The 22,376-nt window shown below is 29.9% G+C and overlaps 2 protein-coding genes across 3 annotated transcripts in view; one reads left to right on the top strand and one right to left on the bottom strand.

The window, feature by feature from the left end:
* LOC107445793 (uncharacterized) overlaps positions 1–22,376 on the bottom strand; it is a gene marked incomplete in the record, with an annotated part of 113,617 nt that overhangs the window by 7,152 nt on the left and 84,089 nt on the right. The window contains 2 exon segments of the mRNA XM_071182450.1: positions 3,203–3,348; positions 6,406–6,532. Of these exon segments, the coding sequence (XP_071038551.1) occupies positions 3,203–3,348; positions 6,406–6,532 (273 nt within the window).
* The window catches only part of LOC107436498 (sulfotransferase 1C2A), a 128,555-nt gene continuing 110,692 nt past the window's right edge, over positions 4,514–22,376 (top strand). The window contains exon 1 of one of the 2 annotated variants that reach the window (XM_043050693.2): positions 4,514–4,645. The gene's annotated coding sequence lies outside the window, so the exon portion shown is untranslated. The remainder of the gene's footprint in view (positions 4,646–22,376) is intronic. The other variant, XM_071182446.1, reaches the window with a different exon arrangement.

The raw sequence follows: 22,376 nt of genomic DNA, 5'->3' as shown, positions 1-22,376 counted from the left end.
ATTAAAAATGAAAAGCAAATTATATTTCCGAAGTAATATTGCAAAATAACGCGAATTAATTGCAAAATAACGCGAATACATGAAAAAAAACATAATTTTTGTTTTTCGATATATTTACTCCACCTTTACAATACGGGCAAAATGGGGCAGGTTTTTTCGAAGGAAGAAATATCAAAGAAAACAACTAAAAAAAGTTTAGCTAATTACCTCGTGGAACTTTTTGGAACTAAGTTTCGAAAGTCATTCAAACATTGTAAAATGTCAAATGATAAGATATAAACTATAAGTTTGTTAAGAGTATTAACTAATCCAACAAATTGAAAAATTGTACTATAATTTCAGACTAATTACTCTGATAAAAATGTAATAGTAAGGTGAAATTCCTATATATATTTCTGAAATAAAAATTTAAAAGTTACATTTAAAAAAAAATTTAACATATTTTTCATTACATTGTACTCTCGTCCGTCCAAAAAGTAAATTATAATGTTTAGAATGATTATGAATACTTAATTTGGGCTACATTAAAACTGCCTACACATATTTTAGTTGAAATTCAATTTTTGACTTTTAGCCAAAGATCATGGTCTTGTGGCCCTCAGTGTGACAATAGAAAAAAAAATTATCATTACAAGATACCATTAATACTAAATTAACTTGATTACAAGGCTTTTTTACATTCTAAAGTTGTTTGTCTGTATTTCAAATCTGCTTGCAAAGATTCTAAATCTCTTTAAATACATTTCAAGGCTGTTTATGTACTCACCTTAAAGTTGCGTAATTAAAACCTAAAGTTGTTTAATACATTCTAAGGCTGTTGGTACCCTAAGGCTTTGAATATAGATTTTATGACCGTTTATAATAAATCTTAAAGCAATTAATTCAGATTCTAAAGTACTTTATAGAAATTTCAAAGCTCTTTACATGCACTTCATGACTATATTTATCTTAAAGATCTTAATAAACTGTCTTAGTGGTTTTCCGCCTAATGTAACGCAAATGCGAGTTATCTCCATCAAAAAGACCTCCACGAAGGCAAAATTTCGCCCAAACACTTGATCCAGGAGTTCCCTTGTCTTCTGGATTGGGTTCAAAATTACAAGGCTAGGGTGTTGATCATTGGTAAACGTAAACCAAAAATTTGGTCTGCTGTTCAGAGATGGTTGCAGTCGGTTAATGGCCAAGTCCATCCCAGTCAGTTTACCCCATCTAGATATATTTAGACGTTATATTTCTTCATGAGTTAACTCCCAAGTCCTTTAATCACTTCTTTACTCAATCTAAACATCTTGTTCAGGATCTTCCTCTTTTTCTTTTTTCCTCAGGCGTTTGAAGGTTATTTTTAACAGGATTTTCATTGCTATATCGAAATACCTGTCTCAGCCACCTTATTTGAGAAACCATGATCACTTTTTCTATGTTAGGTTCTTTGAATTTTGATTGTAATTCATGGTTGTAACGAATTCTCCTGGTTCCGTTTTCTCTTACTGCACCGAAAATTTTTATTTTTCTCCGAAAGTCATCAGTTCCTCTATTCGCTGCCATATGAAACTATTGGTTTCGCTCATGTCTTGTACAAGTGTATTTTTATGTCACAACTTATGTATTTAGATTTGAGCTGGTTTCTCAATCCATGAAAACATCTGTTAGCCATGTTTATTCTATTTTTGATTTGAAATTTTATGTTATTAATATCGTTTACAATTGTGTCTAAATATTTAAATTGAGCTGCTGGTTCGAACTCATATTCATTAATTTTCAGTGGTTACAGATTTGTGATTCTGTTAGTTATTGCCATGAATTTAGCATTTTCATTGTTAGTTTTCTCACTATCTCAAACATGCAAAACTACTTGATGTGTTCGTTGTTTTTTGTCCCATGCTCCATTTCAATATAAATCCAATAAAAACATTCTTGCTCTATGTATTTTTATCTTTATCATTTTATAGTTATATTATTTAGATTCTGTGTTAAATTATGTAAAAATTAATTACGCTTAAGCAGTTTTCACTCTACAAAATGCATTTAGTAATGTAAAATAAATTGCCGGGAAAACTTTTGCATGATATTTATCATACTGCAGAAATGGAAAGAACAACTTTCTACCATGAAGATTAATCTATCTCAATATTTATACGAGTAAAAGAGAAATTTTGGGGAATAAAACGCTTTTTCCGCTACTATAAAATTGCTTTTCCATTTAATCAAATGTCATCAATCTTTCATCCGGAAAAATGACTCGAGTCAGATACCATCCATCAACAGAGGGAATATTATGGCATTTCGACATATTTTCTCACCCGCTCGACATAAACTAACAGATGGGCTGACCTTCCATTCCATTTAAATCTAATTTCACTTTGCATGCAAATTTATAATTTATGCATACTTCAGTTTTATATGATTAAATTTAGAAATGTTTTATGTTTGGAGAAAATGTACCTAGCTATATAATTTTTCAATTATTACTGATTAATTTTAATTGTGAATTCTTTAGGTTCCTAGAAATTAAAAATAAGCATAAATCTTATTATTCATAATTATTAATTTTGATATTATAAATAACTGTATTAGCTATAATATACTGAAAAAAAGTATGGTCATAACTTCCAGAATCTGGTAACATTTATTGTGTTTCTGACTCTATAGAAATACCAAAAAGCTTGATAAAGTGCTTTTGTAATGGTTTTTGATAAAATAAACAATGAAATATTGTTTTATAATTTGCGTTAAAATTAGTTAAATGTTTTGAAATTTGTTAACTTTATCATGATGCCTTAGAGCATGTCATAAAAACATTTATTTAGTTAAATTTGCTTTTCAGTTTTGTATTTTTACTATATGTATGATTATAAGAACTACAATTTTTCTGAATTTTTCTGTTGGAGCTTTCTCCTGACCAAACTATTAGGACATATTCAGGGTTTAGAAATCTGAATCCGTCAAAGAAAAGGTATATTCATTTAAAGAAAATACGTTTATGTGTCTGATTTCGTAGCTTAAACTATTACCTGCACTTATTAGTTAGCATATTTGAGGTCACTCTCTCAAGCCATTAAGATTGAATCTTAGAATGTGAAAATCCGATCTTTAGATCAAAGGTTATTCAGGGTGGTCCCTTTTTTAGGCGCACTGTACATCTATTGATGTCTATTGTATTGATTCTAGTTAAGAAATTTTGTTTGAAGTATTTGAAACTTACTCATGCTCAGAGAAGATCCTGGTGTACAAAGTTCAACATTCATCCCGACCATATCACGTGTTAAATTATGGTACATGCTTCTTTCTTCTTCATTTACACATTCATCAATAATTCGTCTTGCACATTCCAATCCGTTCATCAAGTTCCTAATAAAAAATTTAAAAAAATTAACTCACTCTTCAAAATGAAGAAAATAAGATAATGGTGTGAAAATACTTGTTGAACCACCGATAGATGGCAGCGTTTATTGTTAATTAAATTGTAACTGTAACTGTAAAAAGATATTGTTAAAAAGAGACATCTACGCTTTTTTAAAGTAGTTGTAGTTGTAGCTGTTGTATTTAGAAATTTGGCAGAAAACTTTTATTACAAACAATACCTTAAACAAAAGATTAATAACAGTTATGAACTTCTTAGCGGATAATGACTATCTATTAAAATTTTAATAACTTCCCATTTTACATGTATAATATTTTTTTGGTCTTATTTCTTCCTAAATTCCACACTTCCAGTAAAATCTTTTTTTTTTTTTAAATTTTTAAATTTTTTAAATTGTATGTTATTTAGGCTGGAGTGGAGCTGGACCAGCGGCCAAGTCCTGGGCTATATGGTTAAGGGTTTTCATAACCTAGGTACATGCTCAGGGCTTGGAGGAAAGAAAAAAAAAAAAGTTGTAGCTGTTGTAGCCTTTTGTCCTGATTATCTCATGTTACAATATATTTTTTGTTACTTACCCCTTTGTAATTATTGAGTAGTTTTCCTGTTTCTCAAGAAAAATGAAAAATTCACTAATAGTTTAGATAAATCTTCGGTGTTTTTCATAACCCATCAGAATTAATTAAACTCGAAAAGAGAAAAATGGCAACTGAAATTAAAAAAAAGAAGAACATAACTACTCGAAAATGGGATCATGACAACTTAGAAAATTAAGGTAGGAATTTAGGCGTTAAAATTGAAACTAAGAAGATATTACTAAAAAATAAAAAGAATCCCAGACGAAAATCTTAAAAATAAATAAAATACGTCGAGATTCTGTGATAAAAAGGATGGAAATTTGATGTTGGCTACACAATGAAATGCCGGTGATTTCATAAAAAGTAAGAAGAATAAGACGAGATAAAGTTGAAAAAACAAGAAAATGAGACATAAGTTAAATAAAAATGAATAAAATTATATAAGATAAGTTTATATGAAATAAAAAATACGATCACAATAAAGATAAATTTAAGACAAATAAAAATACCAAAAGCAACATAATAAGATATAAAATTTTCCAAAAATGTGGCGATTTTCCAAGTCCATATCTGTGTTAAGTGATAAAAAAGTATGCGTTTTTGCATCTGAAATTGTGGCGTGGTAGAAAATACTACATAATTAGTATATCTAAACTGATCTATAAATATTGCCCTTTAATATTGACAAATAAGATCATAAGTTATTTTGGTGAGTCTTAAAACTTTCATTATTGATAATTTTAACGACTATTTCGATTTTCTAATGACATTTTTGAGTTTTCGAATTTGTTATTGCATGTTCTATGTTGCGTACAGATCCAGCGCTTTGTGATTTATTTTTATCACAAATTTACGATAAAATTTAAAACACAGGCTCTTTAAGTTAGGTTACTGTTAAAAACAACTAATTTAACCAACTTTAATGAATTCGTAATTCTAAGCAGCTGATTTGACAAATATATTTTAAGCTTAAGAACGACAACAAAAGTGAAATCATAAATATACATTTTGAAATCTTTTTTTTTCTTTCTATTAAAGATTAAGCTTATTTCAAGCCAAATTTTAGCTTTTTTTTTTTAAAGTAAATAGTTAGCAGCTTTTCAACTCACATTACATTAAACTCATTTTATTGGTTGCTAGTTCAGTAATGCATAAGTAAATATTACCGCTAAAGCTCAAAATCCATTTATGTGTATACTAACTAAACTGCAGATTAACTAGGATGATCCGTTAATTAGTGATCAAGGTTTTGCGACATTTTAATTTTCTTATTCCTCTTCCTTCCTTTTTAGTTTAGTTTCATCGGCATATTGTCATCACTTCAGTTGTTTATATTTATCACAGTTTGATTCCATTAACTTACAAGTTGATTGAATTATCTTAAATGTTTAGACATCGAAAAATTTATAAACGACATTATGCTATTTCCTAAATTGTAAAAATATGTCAAACCGTTTGATTCGATAAATTACAGTCTTTTGACTGATTGATGATCAATTCCACTAGCTAACTTCGCTGATTGACAAATTTTAATAGCTATAATTCTTTAGATTACGCTATTACCTTAATTTTTAAAATATCTTAAATCGTTTTGATTCGTTGTATAATAGTTTTTAACTGATTGAGGATTAATACCTATCAATTTGCTTGTTGATTGTTTGATTCTTTAGATATTGAAAAATGAATAAACGGCATTATGTTATTTCTTTAATAGTAAAAATATTTTAAACTGCTTGGTTCGATTCATAATATTTTTTTATTTGATTGATAATTGATTCTATCAACTAATTTGCTGATTGCTTGATTGCAATAGCTTGATTCTCTCAATATCGAAAAGTAATTGAAACAAACATTTTCTTTAATTGTAAAAATATTTTTAATCGTTTTGTTCTTTGTATAATAATCTTTTAATTGATAAATGATTGATTCTATCAACTAATTTGTTGATTGTATTAACTTGATTCTTTTGCTACCGAAAAATTAATGAATAACATTTTGTTGAATTAAACGTTATTGTAGTTTCAGCAAAGATCTTGTTTTCCCTTTAAAGAGTGCCTAGTAGGTAATTTGCATATTATTTCTGGGAGAGATTTCTGTATCGTGATCTGTGGCAAAATAATCGCCAAGTTTTGGTAACTTCCGGGCAGCTGCCCTCGCGGAACTAAAAATAATTAAAAAAACGTCACAGAAAAGGACCAATTCGAAAGGTTTAACTCGTAATCACCCCTGGGCAAACATCTACATGTTTAAAAACTTGCAAGCTAAAAATCTATTTGGCATCTTGGCGATTGTAGTTGGCGCGACAGATCACGGTACTGAAATATCCCTTATTTCTGCACATTATATTTGGATAATTTGCGAAATTAAACGGTTATCTTCACTCTAATGGATCATCCTAGTTAATTCATACATTACCTAGATAATCCTCAAAATTACTGATTTCTGCACTTAATTGGTATGTGCACTTACTTGCAATAATCTCGTAACTTCTGTTGAGTGTCTGGAAAAAACATTTGCCCTTCGCTGGCTGACTGCCTTGTTGATGTTAGGCAATTCATCATATCTGTGTTATCACAGCTCGCATTTATCAATTTTGCTAAAAAATAAAACAAATATTATTAGATTTTAATCAAGGACTTAAGTTAGTTCATTTTTAAATTTTGAGCAAAACTTAATAATTTTTCAAATAAAGTTTTATGTTAACTTTAAAATTAACGAATAAAATTTTTTGATATGTTAGCATTGTAACTCGAGTATGCACTTAACTAATCATCAGATTAACTAAGGTAATCCGTTAAAGTGTGGAATCAAGAGTTTTCCGCTAATTTGCTTAGGTAATGCGCGAGTATTAAGGATTCGCGAATCTTTAATCAAGAACTTACGTTAATTTATTTTTAAATTATGAGCAAAACTTAATTATTTATTTAATAAAGTTTTGTGTTAACTTTAAAATTAACGAATAAAAACATTTTATATGTTGGCACTGAAACTCGAATATGCACCTAGCTAATCAGCAGATAAACTAAGGTAATCCGTTGAAGTGTGGAATTATGGGTTTTCTGTTAATTTGCTTAGGTAATACGCGTATTAAGGATTCGCTAATCTTTAATCAAGGACTTACGTTAATTTATTTTTAAATTATGAGCAAAACTTAATTATTTATTTAATAAAGTTTTGTGTTAACTTTAAAATTAACGAATAAAAACATTTTATATGTTGGCATTGAAACTCGAATATGCACCTAGCTAATCAGCAGATTAACTAAGGTAATCCGCTTGGCGAACAAAAAACAAGGGGCGCGCTCAAATGATCAGAAAGTCGGGTCCACAATCGTGGTTGCCGGGAGAAAAGTGTTGCACCAAGCAGACTCCTCAATTCTGCTTTTAACATGTAAAGTCTATGGCGGGCTTGTCATACTTTGAATCGACCAAGGTAATCCGTTAAAGTGTGGAATCAAGGTTTTTCCGTTAATTTACTTAGGTAATATGTGCATTAACGATTTTCGTATCGTTAACAAAATTGAGTTCTGAGAAGAATTTGTAATGCAATTATTAATTTTTAAATTGTTTGGTAAGCTGAATTTAAGTGTGATAGGGGAAAATTGCCTAAATTGTATATTTTCCAAAACGTACTCCCTCTAATTTTTAAAGAATTGTATCGAGAACGTTATAGTGAATAAATTAAGAAGCTTTTATTCATATGGAAATCCATGGAGAAGAATCAAGCCACTATGTGCTAGCGCTAATTTTTTTTTTTTAAGTTAATCGATTTTAAGTTTCCAATGTTAATTTTTAAACACCCTATACAAGGATATAGAGGAACTATAATAACATACAGATTATTTAATACATCGCAAATTGTTAAGCGACATATTATGTTATTTTCACTTTCTTTCTTTAGTAATTAGCTATTGTTTGAGGTTTGTAATAACACATTTGCTTAAAATGTACGCAGTTGCCTGAATTGCACCTTGTAAAAAGTTCTAAACCGTACCAGTGCGATTTAGGAAGCAGGTGGTACGGAATAGGTAATCAATTTCCTAAATCATAATACTTGCAGATCTTGCAAAAACATTTAATTTTCAGTATTTCACAGATATTATTACAAAAAAAAAGTATTAAAATATTTCAAATGTGATTAATTGACAGTGATTTGTGATTGATAAGAATTAAAATGTTAGAGGGGATACGATTTAAACAATTCTCCTCTATTTATTTTTTCCAAAGTCATATAAAAATTTTGACAAACTTGGCACGGAGAAAAATGTCTGTTTTGCATATACATAAATTGATACAATATACGTATTTATACTTATAAGGCTTAATTATGTAAATATATATTTAATGTCACTTTAATAACATCTAAATAATAGCGTGCTACAAATTAATAAAATTTATTGATATACCATGAGTAACAAAGACATATCCCACAAACACGCACAAAACCAATAATGTAAAAACACTTAAACCCTCAACAAACAACAGCCACGCCTAAATTATCTGCACAAAAGAAAAAACTCAATTTTTCTAGTAAATGCATTCATTCATCATACCGTCAGTGAGACCGAAGAAAAACTTGTATTTACAACCTTTTGGCAGACGTCGTAAAAACTATTCGAAAATGTTCTATTGTAAATTTTTTTTTCAGTGTATCATTCCGCAGAATGTTTCGAAGTATTAACTACTCAAAGGTTGTTAACCACGATATCTTATTTTTTGAACGGTCAAGAAATAAATTAGTATTAACATTCACTTAACTATCTCTTTTAGCACGCTAACATATGACATTGAAATAAATATAACTACAGACAGTAGGAAAATAAAGAATTCCTCTAACATTGAAAAAGTTTAATAACTTTCTCGCATCTGCGTAAAGATATGAAGGAATTTTTGAACTTTCGTTTCTTAGAAATTAAATTATTTTTGGAAATAACGTAAATATGCACTTCTTTTTATTTACAAGTTATTCGGAAAATAAATTAAACAAAAAATGTAAAAGTTATTTTAAATAATAAAGTATGCACTGTTAGAAATTAGAGAGATTTTGCATAGAGTTGGTCTTAAGTTACCGGTTTTGCGAAATTTATTCTCAACCATTGCGATTTGCATATACATATATAATTGCGATAGCATTTTGAGGCTTGCGCGAATTTTGATTACGCTATGAAGCGCTATTTTGATTGCGCTATATTAAGATTGCGCTATGAAGCATATGGCGTTAACGTTATAGTTGCGCAAATCTTAGCGCCTTGAAAAATCTCACCATTTAAGAGCGTTTTGAACCATAATATCTTTCAAGTTTGATTCAACCTTAATATGGTGTTAATTTGGACTATATTATCGTATTTTTTAAATTTCTTTACAGTATACCAATTCGTTTCGTATTGTTCGTTTCGTTATATTCGTTTCGTTCAATTTGAACAGAAACATGGACCTAATTAACACCTTGATAAAGTTAACACCAGTTAGCAGCAAATTAACACCAGATTATGGTTCACGGCACCTATATTATGATTCAACACTGAACTGTTTTTTTTCCCTTCAGGATAGAATTAGATTACAGAAAGATTTCCAATTGATTCCTTTCTAAATAAAATCATTTTCGAAAACACAATAAAATGATGTAAAATATAGAAAAATGTGTCTATTCCAGAGTCACATTCTACAATTTTGCTATTTTAATTGTTTTTGTGATAGATGTTTTGCTGTCAGCAAGCTGTAACCAAGTAAAACAGCTATCACAGAAACAGTCAAAATAACACCTAAGTCAAATGGACGCTGTGACTCTTTTCGAAAAATTTTACTATTTATAACACGTTATATTATTTTTTTGAATATGATTTTATCGACAGACCGATAATTGTAGATTATAGATATATTTTATTTAGTGTTGTAATTATTTATTGCTGTACTACAAGTTCCCCTTGTTATTGCTATGAAAACGATAAGCTTTTTAAAATATTAGGCCTTGTGGGTTACATGCTAGTGCTAGATCATATTTTTTGTAACACCGTGAAATCGGAAGAAGTGATTATATTATCTTGATATGTATTTGGAATATAATAAAATAAGAATTATGTATTTTCAAAGTTGTATCACTATTTTAAAAGTCCATTGGGTATGATAAAAAGAATGAGGAATTACGCAACTTTGGCAATCGAGAACTTCGAAATTGATTTTCTAATATTATTAGCATACTGGAAAAGTTGAACAAAATCAATTTTTATTAAAATGCAAAAAAAAAATTGTTTTGTTTTAAGGAAACTCAATTCCAAATATAATCGAATTTTGTCTAATTTTGGATGTTTTTATTTTTAACAATTTGGGTTTTAATACTTAATGACTACGCAAGTGTTGAAATGATAAAAGTATACAAAACATATATATATATATATATATATATATATATATATATATATATATATATATATATATATATATATATATATATATATATATATATATATATATATATATATATATATATATATATATATATATATATATATATATATATATATATATATATATATATATATATATATATATATATATATATATATATATATATATATATATATATATATATATATATATATATATATATATATATATATATATATATATATATATATATATATATATATATATATATATATATATATATATATATATATATATATATATATATATATATATATATATATATATATATATATATATATATATATATATATATATATATATATATATATATATATATATATATATATATATATATATATATATATATATATATATATATATATATATATATAGTTGGACCTAAACATGTTTAATGTAATATGGAACAGCACTCGTAATACGAGAAAAGACCAATTTATCGATTTAACGAGTGAAGTAAATGTAATATCTACGGGGAGTTAATATAATATAAAGCTGCCTATCACTAAACCAGGGGATGGATCAATTATACGCAGTCACTGTAATTATATTTGTAAAATATATAGTTTAAGCTTGAAAGCGGGGAATTTCGAATAGAACTCCCACGCTTACATTTGTAATAGAATTCAAAATTTATAAAGAGATAATGTAGAAATACTAATAATAATTCGTGAATCTATTTAACTAACTCTAAATTAGTTTACCAATGTAGTATTTCCTCATGTTATTAATACGCTTGTAATTTTAAAATTGAATTTTTAATATTAATTAATAAAAATGTTTGCAGCAAAGCACTATAATAAAAAAATTCTTGTAAATTCATATGAAATCATGTTCATGTGAATTCATGTAAATAAAAATTGTAAGTATTAAATATATTGTTTCGTATTAAGTTTTTCTGTTCTTTCTATACCAAAGGGAAGCGAAGGACTAAGGTTCGATCCTCGGGGATGGTGTTATGAAGCCCACACAATTTTAAATCGATGGGTACCAGCTTGCCTGGTACCCATCGCAAGCAAAGTAAGTTAACCACAAGTAAAGTAAGCCTGTGCGTAATGCTGATCACATTACCACCATCATTCCGAAAATGTGGAGCCTTAACCACCCTGGTCTCTTGGCTCTTAGAGGTTTGTTACGGATTATCGACGTTTATAATCGAATGTTAACAACTAGCAGTGACAAACTAGGTCAATGGATGAACTAGGACAAGTAGGGCACAGCATAAAGATTGAGAATTGCGCAGCAACCATTGGCTATCATAATTTTACCTCAATTTGAACTACTTTGATTTTACAAATTTTACATTTACTTTATGCTTTCTAATAATTACTGTCCAAAATTACATTTAAAAAGGCCTAGAAGAAGCTAAACTCCTGATTACTAATATCTGCAAGTTGGTGAATCAGTGAACTACGATAAATCAGCTAATTCTAGACTTATTTGAATACAGTTTTCTGTAATAATAATTTGAAAATATTTCTTAAGACAATTTACATAAATAAAAATACTAATTTAAATTACTAATTATAGATTTAAAAGCACATGAACAACCAGTTCATAAAAGTTGCCTACGATGCCAGTCTATAAAAAAACCTTATCCATCGCACAATGACATTTCCTATAATGGTCGTTATGCAATTCTCAATCCTTATGATGCATTCTCCCCACCGCCAAGTTTGTAATCCTTGATCTTCTTCCATTTCGTATATGTTTTCAGTTAAATTAAATCCAACTGTTTTTCTTTTTTTTTTTTTTTTTTTTTGACAAATCAAATTTTTTGTATTTATAATTTTAATTTTAGGTGCGAGTGTATTTAAATATATCAAATGTGTGACCCTGAATGTTCTTTTCATAAAGAAGGAAAATTCATTTGATGTCGAAAAATATAAAAATGTCACATAACGAATTTATTCGAAGAATACGTGCATATAGTTGTAGAACATATATCATTTACAAATCTTCGGTATATTGTTCGTTACAATTTCCTAAAATTTTAATTATAATTTATATTGTTATTCGCAATTTCGAATTTCATTCGGGTTTTCTAAATTGTGTCCCCTCCTTCAGTGTCTAAGCCGAGAAAGTATCCCAAGAATTCGATCATGACGTACTACTATTTGAATAGTAAATAATAAGTAAATTATAATAAACTCAAATAATAGTACACCATGGATTGGATTTTTTGAGATTTGTAATGGCTGTCAAATAATAGGTTGACACGCGTAATTATGTCAAAAATATAATAGCGATAGAAGAGCCATCAGTGAGAGTTACAAAGAAGGATTAAGTGCATTGCAGATTGAGTATAACTGATTAACACATGAGTGCATTTAAAGTGAATGTAAACTCGTGTTGAAGAAAGTTTTGCCCAGAACATAAAGCAATGTATTGTAGTACAATTTTCAGTGACGGTCGGTGGTTGCACCTTTCTTTCACTTTGATAGAGAGCTCTACACTTGCACAGCTATATACGTCGAAATTATTCGATTAACTTTCATGATTTCGTCATCAGCAGCAATTTTGTTATGTAATTCTTGTGTTGCGTGATTCCATAAAGATGGAAAAGCTTAAACAACATGACATTTATTAAAATAAAAAAGGAAGATAATTAAAATCTGGTGAAAATTTAGTATTTCAAAAAAATTTTAAAAAAATGTCTTTGTTTTAAAAGGAATGGAACTCGTGCCTTATAAGAACATCGTCTGATTATAGATGGTTGGGTTTTTAACTTCCTCTCTACCCTGGTTCATCTCCAAGGAAATGACCAGCGATATTCACATCTCCGTATGTAGTTTAAAAACCTTTAGTTCCATTAAATTTGGTTACGTCATGCCAGTATAGTTTGGTAAAGCCACATTTTTTTATTTCATGAAAACTTTCTAGCTTTCTGTGTCTTCTTGAATAGTCACATTTTGCCTGTAATTTCAAAAGTTGTCGCCATTATTCTTAATTGTAGAAAATAAAATAAAATTAAGCGTTGAACTCAAGAAAGAGATGGACAAAAATTGCTAGTCTCATCAGCTGCAATTCATCACCCGTCCGTTCCACCTGCTACTAGAGCTTTCATTGCTTTTCTTTTATCTTGAAACAATTGGGTACTTGCACTTCAAGAAGAAGATTACAGATACCCACACACGTGACCTATGACGTCAGCTCCAGCTGATCATTTATAAGCAAAATGGAGTTAAAGTCGAGTTAAGTTTCTCCGCATAAGTAGAAAAATGAATATGAAGTTAATTAAATACAGCAACGTATCGCGCATTGAATTTATTGAAATACAATTCTTTCTCCTCTACATCTTTCACTTAACTTAGATTTATTATTTTTTTATGTATTTTATTGTAACCGTGATATATTTTTGTTTTGTGTAGCTGACAACTTTGATGCATAATTCGTTTATGTTCTACAAGGTTTCATGCCTATCTTTGTGTTAAGCAATAAATATATAGTGAAAGAATCTTTGTATACAAATGTAGAATGTATCATTTAAGAGAATGATGCATGACGGGCTTGGCTTATTCGAAATAGAATTTAAAGAACAGTTGCTACGTAAACAAACGCCACGTTCCAACAAGCAATCAGTATCGAGATACCCACACTACGTCATTTGCAGTCATACCACTGTTGCCATCTTCACTCTCCAATAAGCATGCATCTTCCTATTTACGCCATGCAAGCTATAAGCTTGCTATTTTAAGAAAATTAATTACTTTTGAAAGCAGAATTGAAATGGAAACTGAAATATGCATTTTGCCACAGCCAGCTAGAAGTATAAGTTCAAGGACCTGATTTGATATGTATATAGAATTCTTAGAAACAAGTGATGTTCTGTGAACTTGTATAACAATAAAAATAAAAAATAAACTCGTTATATTCTGTGAAATAATCGATATTCATTGTTGGAAAAGTTAACTTGAAAAATAATCTTAATCTAAAGAATTCTGTTTACTCTTTTGAAAAAATAATGAGTCATTTTTCATTTAATCCCCTTCAAATCAAAATACAATATCCAGGAAATTTAAAATTCATTCTTTGATGCGACAATTATTCTAATTTTATCACTAGAGCATTCGATCCTCACATAATTTAAATAACTTTGAAATACTTTCACTGGAATGCTAATAAAGAACTCAAAAGAATAAAGTGAAGGAAAAATAAAAATTGCTTTCAAACATTTCACATGATTAAAGTAATCTTTTTTCCTCCGACAAAAGCATGTGGCGATAAAAACGAAATAAAAACAAACCTTTTTTAAAAAATAAAAATGCTTTATCTTTTTCAGATAGCAACGTAAAAGTATTGCAAAAAAAAGGTAAACGAGAATCCATTTGAGATAGCTGTTTAAATTATGAGATGGCGACTTTTCTCATGGGTGCATTCTTTCTTTGGCTGCCATTTCAGCCGTAAGTAATTAATCTTAATGGAACATCGAACATCACCAGAGGCGTTAGTTTTCGCAGTTTGGCTTGTGTTTAAACAAGAATCACCTTTTAGTTTTATTTCTGTGCTGTCCCGATTTTTAAAAAGATTACTGTATACTAAGGTTATGGCGAAAGGCTCTTTAAAGTTTATTGAGCTTTTACAGATTTATGCTAAAAAAGATGAAGTCTTTGTACTTAAAGCAAAAGTGTTTTTCACTAGGAGTCTTTTAAATATATAAATAGTAGTATATCTAATCAGAGCTGCTAACTATTATGCTAAGTAGTTGGTAGCATCGATTAGACTTGTATAGACTAAATAGACTTGTTTAGAGTAGTATAGACTACTTGTATAAAGCGGTAAGCAATTAAAAATAGAAGATTTCAGAATTTTCGGTAATTTTATCAACATCTTAGTCTCCGCACGAGGGAATTGGAACGAAATGATGTTTCATGTGAACTTTTGAATCACTTATAAATACTGCTGTGGAAAATAACTTTAAATCAAATCAACAAATGAAATAATTATACGTTGAATCATAAACGTAGCTACCACTAGAGGAAATTTTCCTTAAAAGCGTAGAAAGTTGGCATCCCCGGATCTATGTATTCGTTTATTCTAAAGTGTCGTAAAAACAACAAAAATTTTTTTTTTGTAAAACATTAATAAAATACATTAAAAATTGGTACTTTTCCATTACGCTGGCGCAGGCGTACAAAGTCAATTGATTTTTTTTCACAAGCAAATTCAACTCTAAAGCTTTTAAGTTTGAATTTTATTTACAAAAACCAGAACCATAAGAGTTTCACATCTAAGTAATTATTATCAAGACGTCATTAACGGTTTTCATCAATTGGATATCTGCAAGTGGTAAAGTGGTCCTCGCAGGTGAATCGTAGCATGCGTCGATTCAGAAGCCAATCAGGTTCGACACACTTGAAAGAAATCGCTTTCAAATATTCAATTAAATCTGATTTAAATCACAAAGTTAGGCAAGACATAAACACTCTATTTCTTCTCGAGTTACAAGTACCCAATTATAGTGTGCTTGCAGCTTTCCTAGCCTCTAGATTTAAAGCCACTAGAATGTCGCTGCTTGTATATTCTTTCGGTTGTACAAAGTACCATTTCTAAAATGTGCTCTTCTGAGCTTAAGTAGCTCTATCCTCATTCTACCAATATTTGTTCACTACCCTGTCCAGATACACTCGTAATACAAATGGCAAAAGCATTTATAATTCGAATCTGGGATTAATCACATGCTATTGGGCAACACAGAGCAATACTATACAATCAGTCCAACAAAAGAAAAAGATACCAAAACACCCATGTTCTAATTGGAATTTATCCTTACACCATTAAGTAGCTGAGGGAAGTACCAACAATTCCACTAAGGAACAGGAAAAAAAACTTTTCCGAATCAGAAATCGAACACAAGCCAAGAAGACTTTACAGGAAAATAAGTAGAAAAAAATATAAAACCATAAATGCCAAAATCGAGATTCAAGGCGCTTAATTGATGACGCAGTTTAATTTAACGCAATTTAATTGATAACGCAATTTAATAATTGATAACGCAATGAATTTACCTTAAAAGTGTTGTTTAACTATTCTCATAGCATTCCAGAATACAGCTTCAATAACTACATTAAATAATAATTATGAATAACTAATTAGCACAGTTGAGGATAGTTGCCCAAATCCTGAAGAGAAATCCTACCATTAGATCAAAAACCAGTTAGGACAATTCTTTTTTTTGCAACAATCCAATTTAGATGTTTAAACTATCTGGTGTAATCTTAGTAATTATTGCAAGAACTTTCCTATGATATAATCGTTCATTTATCCATCAATCTTCGCTTAGTATGTCCTTAGAATACAATAATTTCCTTCATATTGAATCAACCCTTTAGTGTTCTTTATTCATAGCCTCGATTTCAGGAAATGCTTCAATAATGATTAGCAACAATTAGTTATCACATTTTAAAATCGTCTCCTAAATCTTAGAGCTATATAATGCTCATAGAATCATTTTAGTGTTCTTCACTCATAGCCTCTATTTCATGAAATGCTTCAATAATGATTAGCAACAATTAGTTATCACATTTTAGAATTGTCTCCTATATCTTAGAGCTATATAATGCTCATGGAATCATTTTAGTGTTACAGCAAGAACTTTCTTATAATATTATCATTCATTTATCCATCAATCCTTGCTTAGTATGTCCTTAGAATACAATAATTTCCTTCATATTGAATCAACCCTTTAGTGTTCTTTATTCATAGCGTCGATTTCATGAAATGATTAGCAACAATTAGTTATCACATTTTAGAATTGTCTCCTAAATCTTAGAGCTATATAATTCTCATGGAATAATTTTAGTGTTCTTCACTCATAGCCCCAATTTCATGAGATGCTTCAATAATGATTAGCAACAATTAGTTATCACATTTTAAAATTGTTTCCTATATCTTAGAGCTATATTATGCTCATGGAAATCTGATGATTGGATCATAAGTTACAAAGGTACTTTATTTTCGCTTTTCGTTCTACGAACAATCAAAATAGTTGTTTGATTTTAATCTGGTGCTACGTCATCAAACACTTAAATATCACGACATCTGACAATAAAACCATTCTGGTAACAGAAATTTTACTACTTATCGTGTTCTTAAAAACATAATAAAATGCCAACAACTCTGATTGAATTTGCCTTTTTAGTGTCCTTTAACCACAGTTTCACGCAACACCGCTTCAATAACATAAATGGACTTGGACAGAGTGATTAAATAGAATGAGGGTATCAGGGAATCACGTGACAGTCCCGCGAATCGCTCATTCAACGAGAAACTAATAAATGTGAGGGCATAGCTCGTTTATCTCATCTCTGCTGATGGCTTTGTCACTGCCTCTGAATTACATCGCTAAAACATTTCTCGAACATTTCCTATAGGTTGTAAGATCGAAACAAATTACATACGAGTGGAATTGAAGCGAATTTAGAGATAGTAATGGCTATCCTAAAAATGCTGGGTCTTTTCATAATAGTTGTGAATTTTCAGTTGATGCTTTTATTTTAACACATTTTATGAATGAAATCGTTTTGAGTACTTGATTTACTCGATAAACTCCTATCTGTATCCGTTAAAGTAGGAATGACGAGTGTTGACACAGGACTAATCTAAACATCTTTAATATTTTTGTTATTTTCCGCTCAAAATTTTTCTGCGGATTTTGGTAGAATAGAACATAAAATAAATATCAAATAAAAATTCTTTGAAAAATATTGTTTTTTAAGTTTAAATTTTATATTAATTACATTGCTGATCGTTGATAGTTGTTAACTCAAAATTGTGTCGGTTGTTTCACAACCGTTATAAAATAAAATTTAAAGAAAAATAAAATAAAACAAAATGAAATAAAATAAAAATTGCTGAAGCTGAAGATCTTCTCAGATTGAAAAGGCTTTTTACATCCTTCATGTTAACCTATGAAGAATTATTAGTCAGAACTTTCCTAATTTATTCAGTACCTAATTAATGAGCTGCGATGGTGGAGTTGTTAAGGTACTGAACTATTATTGTCATGAACTGAGGTTCGTTCCCCAGTGGCGGCTTGAGGCCCAACCAGCTTCAGATCAGTGGGTGCCAACATCTGGGAAGTAAAGGTGGCCTGTGGACAATGATGACCACATTGCTAAGTCTAGAACAAGCCGTTAGTCGGAGGACTTAACCTCCATGAACTTGCCCTCAACGGCCGTTGTAGGAATGCTTTATTTTTACTAGATTAATATTTTTGCATCTTTTTGTTTCTTTTAATTAATTGGAATATGTTCTATTGAACTTAATTACCGATTTTCAAACTTTAAAGTTGTAAGTATCTTTAAAAATTTTCCAGAATTTCAAGTTTTAAAAATAATTAGAACCTAAAAATTTATGATTCGTAAACTAAATTCAATGAAACGCATTTCAAAGAATGAAATGAATTTTAAAAAAAACATTTGAAAACATTAATTGGTTTCCGGGCATTTACTTCTTCGTAGGTTAACATGAAAAAAATAAAATCCTCTGTCCGTTTATCATTGTCTGCATCAATAAACTCCCCAAGAGACAAACACAAAATCAATAAATATCATATTCTTCAGAAACATAAAACAATTTTTAAGAAAAGCTTTAACAACGATTACTTCCTTTCTTTATTTTTTATGGGCTAATTAATTTTAATTTACTTTTTTAACAGGCTATTCAATTAATTATTCTATTTACCAACAAGCATTTCATTTTAATCTTTTCTATAATGAACATTTGAAACGAGCTCATTATTTTCAATGGCCTTTCCATTAGTCTGAAAATGTTGCATCCGAAAAGGCTTCCCTTTCTTTTATTCTTCATTTTTTAACATGGTATTCTTTTTATTCCTATCATTGAATTTTTTTAAATGTAATTTAAATATTAATAAACGAACTTTTCACTACATTAAATAACATTTTATTTGTTTTGTACAAAATTTTCTATTAAAATGACTTAGTGATGACTCACATCCAGATAGATTATACTTTGCAAGCTGTTTTGCTTAACCTTTCGGGTTTATTCGATTGCAGTAAACTTTTGCGTTTTTGCAAATTTATGTATCTAAGCAGAAAGTATTGCTACAGTAAATACTCCGAAAAATCGGCCCAACTTTGAACCATAATTCTAAGGCTATGATTCGTTACACGGTGCAACTTAGCAGCAACCATAAAATGTTTAATTGAATAATATATTTTTTTAAAGTTGAACCATCATCATCATCATAGTTGACCAGACAGCCTAATGTGATTTTAATGTCTTCCTCTGAAGATTTCTCCGTGGCGACTTCCGATTTATCTTTGATCTCCAATTCTTTTCATTAAATGCAGGAAAATCAGACTCCACTGAGTCAGCCCATCTCAGCCACGGCCTTCCCCGCTTTCTTGTTCCAGTGGGTTTAAACAGCAGTATCTTTTTTATTGTACTGTCATCACTCATTCGAATCACGTGGGCCATCCAATTCATTCTATTATTTTCATGTATTTGATAATATCAGGTTGTTTATAAATCTTGTACAGTTCAGAATTAAATCTCCTTCTCCAGTTATTGTTTTCATTTACACCACCAAGTATACTCTGCAAAATCTTTCTCTCAAATATTGCGATACAATTTTCCTCCAGTTTTATTATTGTCAAAGCTTCAGAAGCGTGTGTCAAGACTGGCCGAACAAGAGTTTTGTAGATTAAAAACTTTGTTTTTCTAGAAAGAAACCTAGATTTACTAAATCTTCTCAGCCCATAGACAGCCCTATTTGCCAGATAGAGTCGGTTTTTTTATTTCAGGAGTCATTCTGTTGTCAAGGGTAATAATTGATCCTAAGTAATTAAAACTCCTTACTGTTTCAAATCTTTAAGAATTTATTTGAAGATAGGGATCTGGGACTCTGCTTCTTGAGAATAACGTATACTATTTTGTTTTCTCTACATTTACGAATAAGCCCATTTGTCTTGCACCCATCTCAAGGGCAAGAAATGCCTCTTTCAAGGCAGGAAGGGAACAAGCAATTATATCAACATCATCACCATATGCAAGTAGTTGTACCTAAAGTTGAACCATATTATCGTGCAATCGAGTTTAGGAAATGCGATAATTTGATTCATTATAGCACCTTATGAAGATTGCCTCAATTATGATAAATATTATTTTTATACACGCTCCAAAATCTCTAAAAATGTACTCATCTTAAGTTAGAGACATACTTGATCTGTACCATACTTCAGTGACATAGACATAAGCTTAAAGCTACGAATATTTTCTAAAAATTATTACATGTATGTTCAAATATTAATACTTAAAGAAAACAAAAATAAGGTAGATAAGAAGGTATTTTATTTGCCATGCTCTAAAGCCACACAATGGGTTATAGTCAACGGTCTGGAAACATTCCTAAGGATGATCCTAAGACATGCCATCATAATTTTTTGAGGCCACTTCCACAATTTAGACATAGATCTGAAGAGGAAAGAAATTTTCTCCAGGCTCCTGTAGCCATGGTACTGTGCTGAGACCGACCATAGGACTTTTGATTCCACAGATTTTACGAGCGTGGATCTTAGCGGGGTCGAGGATCAAACCATGGCTCCTCCGAACCAGAATTCAATTCTTTAATCATTCGATTCACTGCCTAAACTTCAATAAGCGTTGCCAAAATGAAAAGCGGACAATAGAAGATTCTGATAGCTTTGAATAGCAGAGCCACCATTCAGGATTATAAAGGAAGGTACTAGAAATGTCGTGATAAAGTCGTGTCGTGATAGTCGTGCTAAAGATGGGCGTGTTCATAACAAAACAATGCGAAGTATAAACTTAAAACATTTAATATATAAACTTAAAAAAACTTTGATTACAAAAGTAATCATACAGTTACTTTACTTTAAAAAAAAGCTTTCATAGCTTTCTTTGATTACTTTTCATCTTCCTCATTTCGTTATCAACAACAGTAAAGATCATGCTGTTTCTTGATTTATATATATAGTTGCGTTTTAGGCTCTTCCATATGAAGCGGAAAGAAAATTTGTCTCATTTCAGGTACTACAGGTTAAAAGTGTTGGTTTGATCTGTTTTACGTAGTAAGTTCATAACCATAGTTAGAACCATAATTGGTTCCTAAGCACTTATTTATTTTAGAAATAAATGAAAGATAGATACTTCGATATCAGAGCAACGCATATTAATACAAATTTCAGAGGCAAAAATAACTGCCCCATTACTTTATTCTGATATACTGCAGCAATAAATACATAGAGAGGAGCAATAAATACATAGAAGATCAATATGTTTTCTCACCCTTCACAATGGTATCGATCTATCGGATATTGATGTTCGCTCTTTACTCAATTTATCCACAACCGTTCGTCCTATACAGTGTTAACTCTATTACTCGTTGTTCTGTTCTGGTTTCATACGTTTTAAGTATGATTTTTCCCTTTAAACACTCTAATGTCAACCTGGCTAATCATAATCATCAGCTATATGCAACATGTAGCACTTTTTCCTTAGGAACCCTGAATAGTGTCTCCACTACTCGTTGTTCTGTTCTTGTTTCATACGTTTTAAGTATGATTTTTCTCTTTAGACGGTAGTCTATACCGTACATTAAAATAATCTGAATACGGTACTGTACTCAGATTACTACCGTATTTCTGACACTATCATAAGTGTCTAATTTTCCTTCAGGCATTACTTACACTACTAGTGAGCCAGAAATCATTCTGATCATGTCAAAATTTTATCTTAGTATAAAATACAAATATATAAGCAGAAAGAAAGATTTTCTGTACCATATAAAAGTGTTGTTGATCAATATAGTCATAGAACACTTAAAAATGCGCATGCTCTAAATGATATGATGATGATATATTGATGATATAATGATGATATTTTTGCGCATGTACTGATGGCCATTATTATTATAAGCAATTTAAGGCAAATTAGAAGAAGTTCTTCCGAAGGCAGATAGCTCTCCCCCAGGCAAGTACATTTAAAAGGAGAACCATCAGATTGTAGAAA

This window comes from Parasteatoda tepidariorum, chromosome 6 (assembly GCF_043381705.1).
Source record: "Parasteatoda tepidariorum isolate YZ-2023 chromosome 6, CAS_Ptep_4.0, whole genome shotgun sequence".
Lineage (NCBI taxonomy): Eukaryota > Metazoa > Arthropoda > Arachnida > Araneae > Theridiidae > Parasteatoda > Parasteatoda tepidariorum.
Note: the sequence above shows the minus strand (reverse complement) of the source record. Positions and strands in the feature narration are given on the sequence as shown.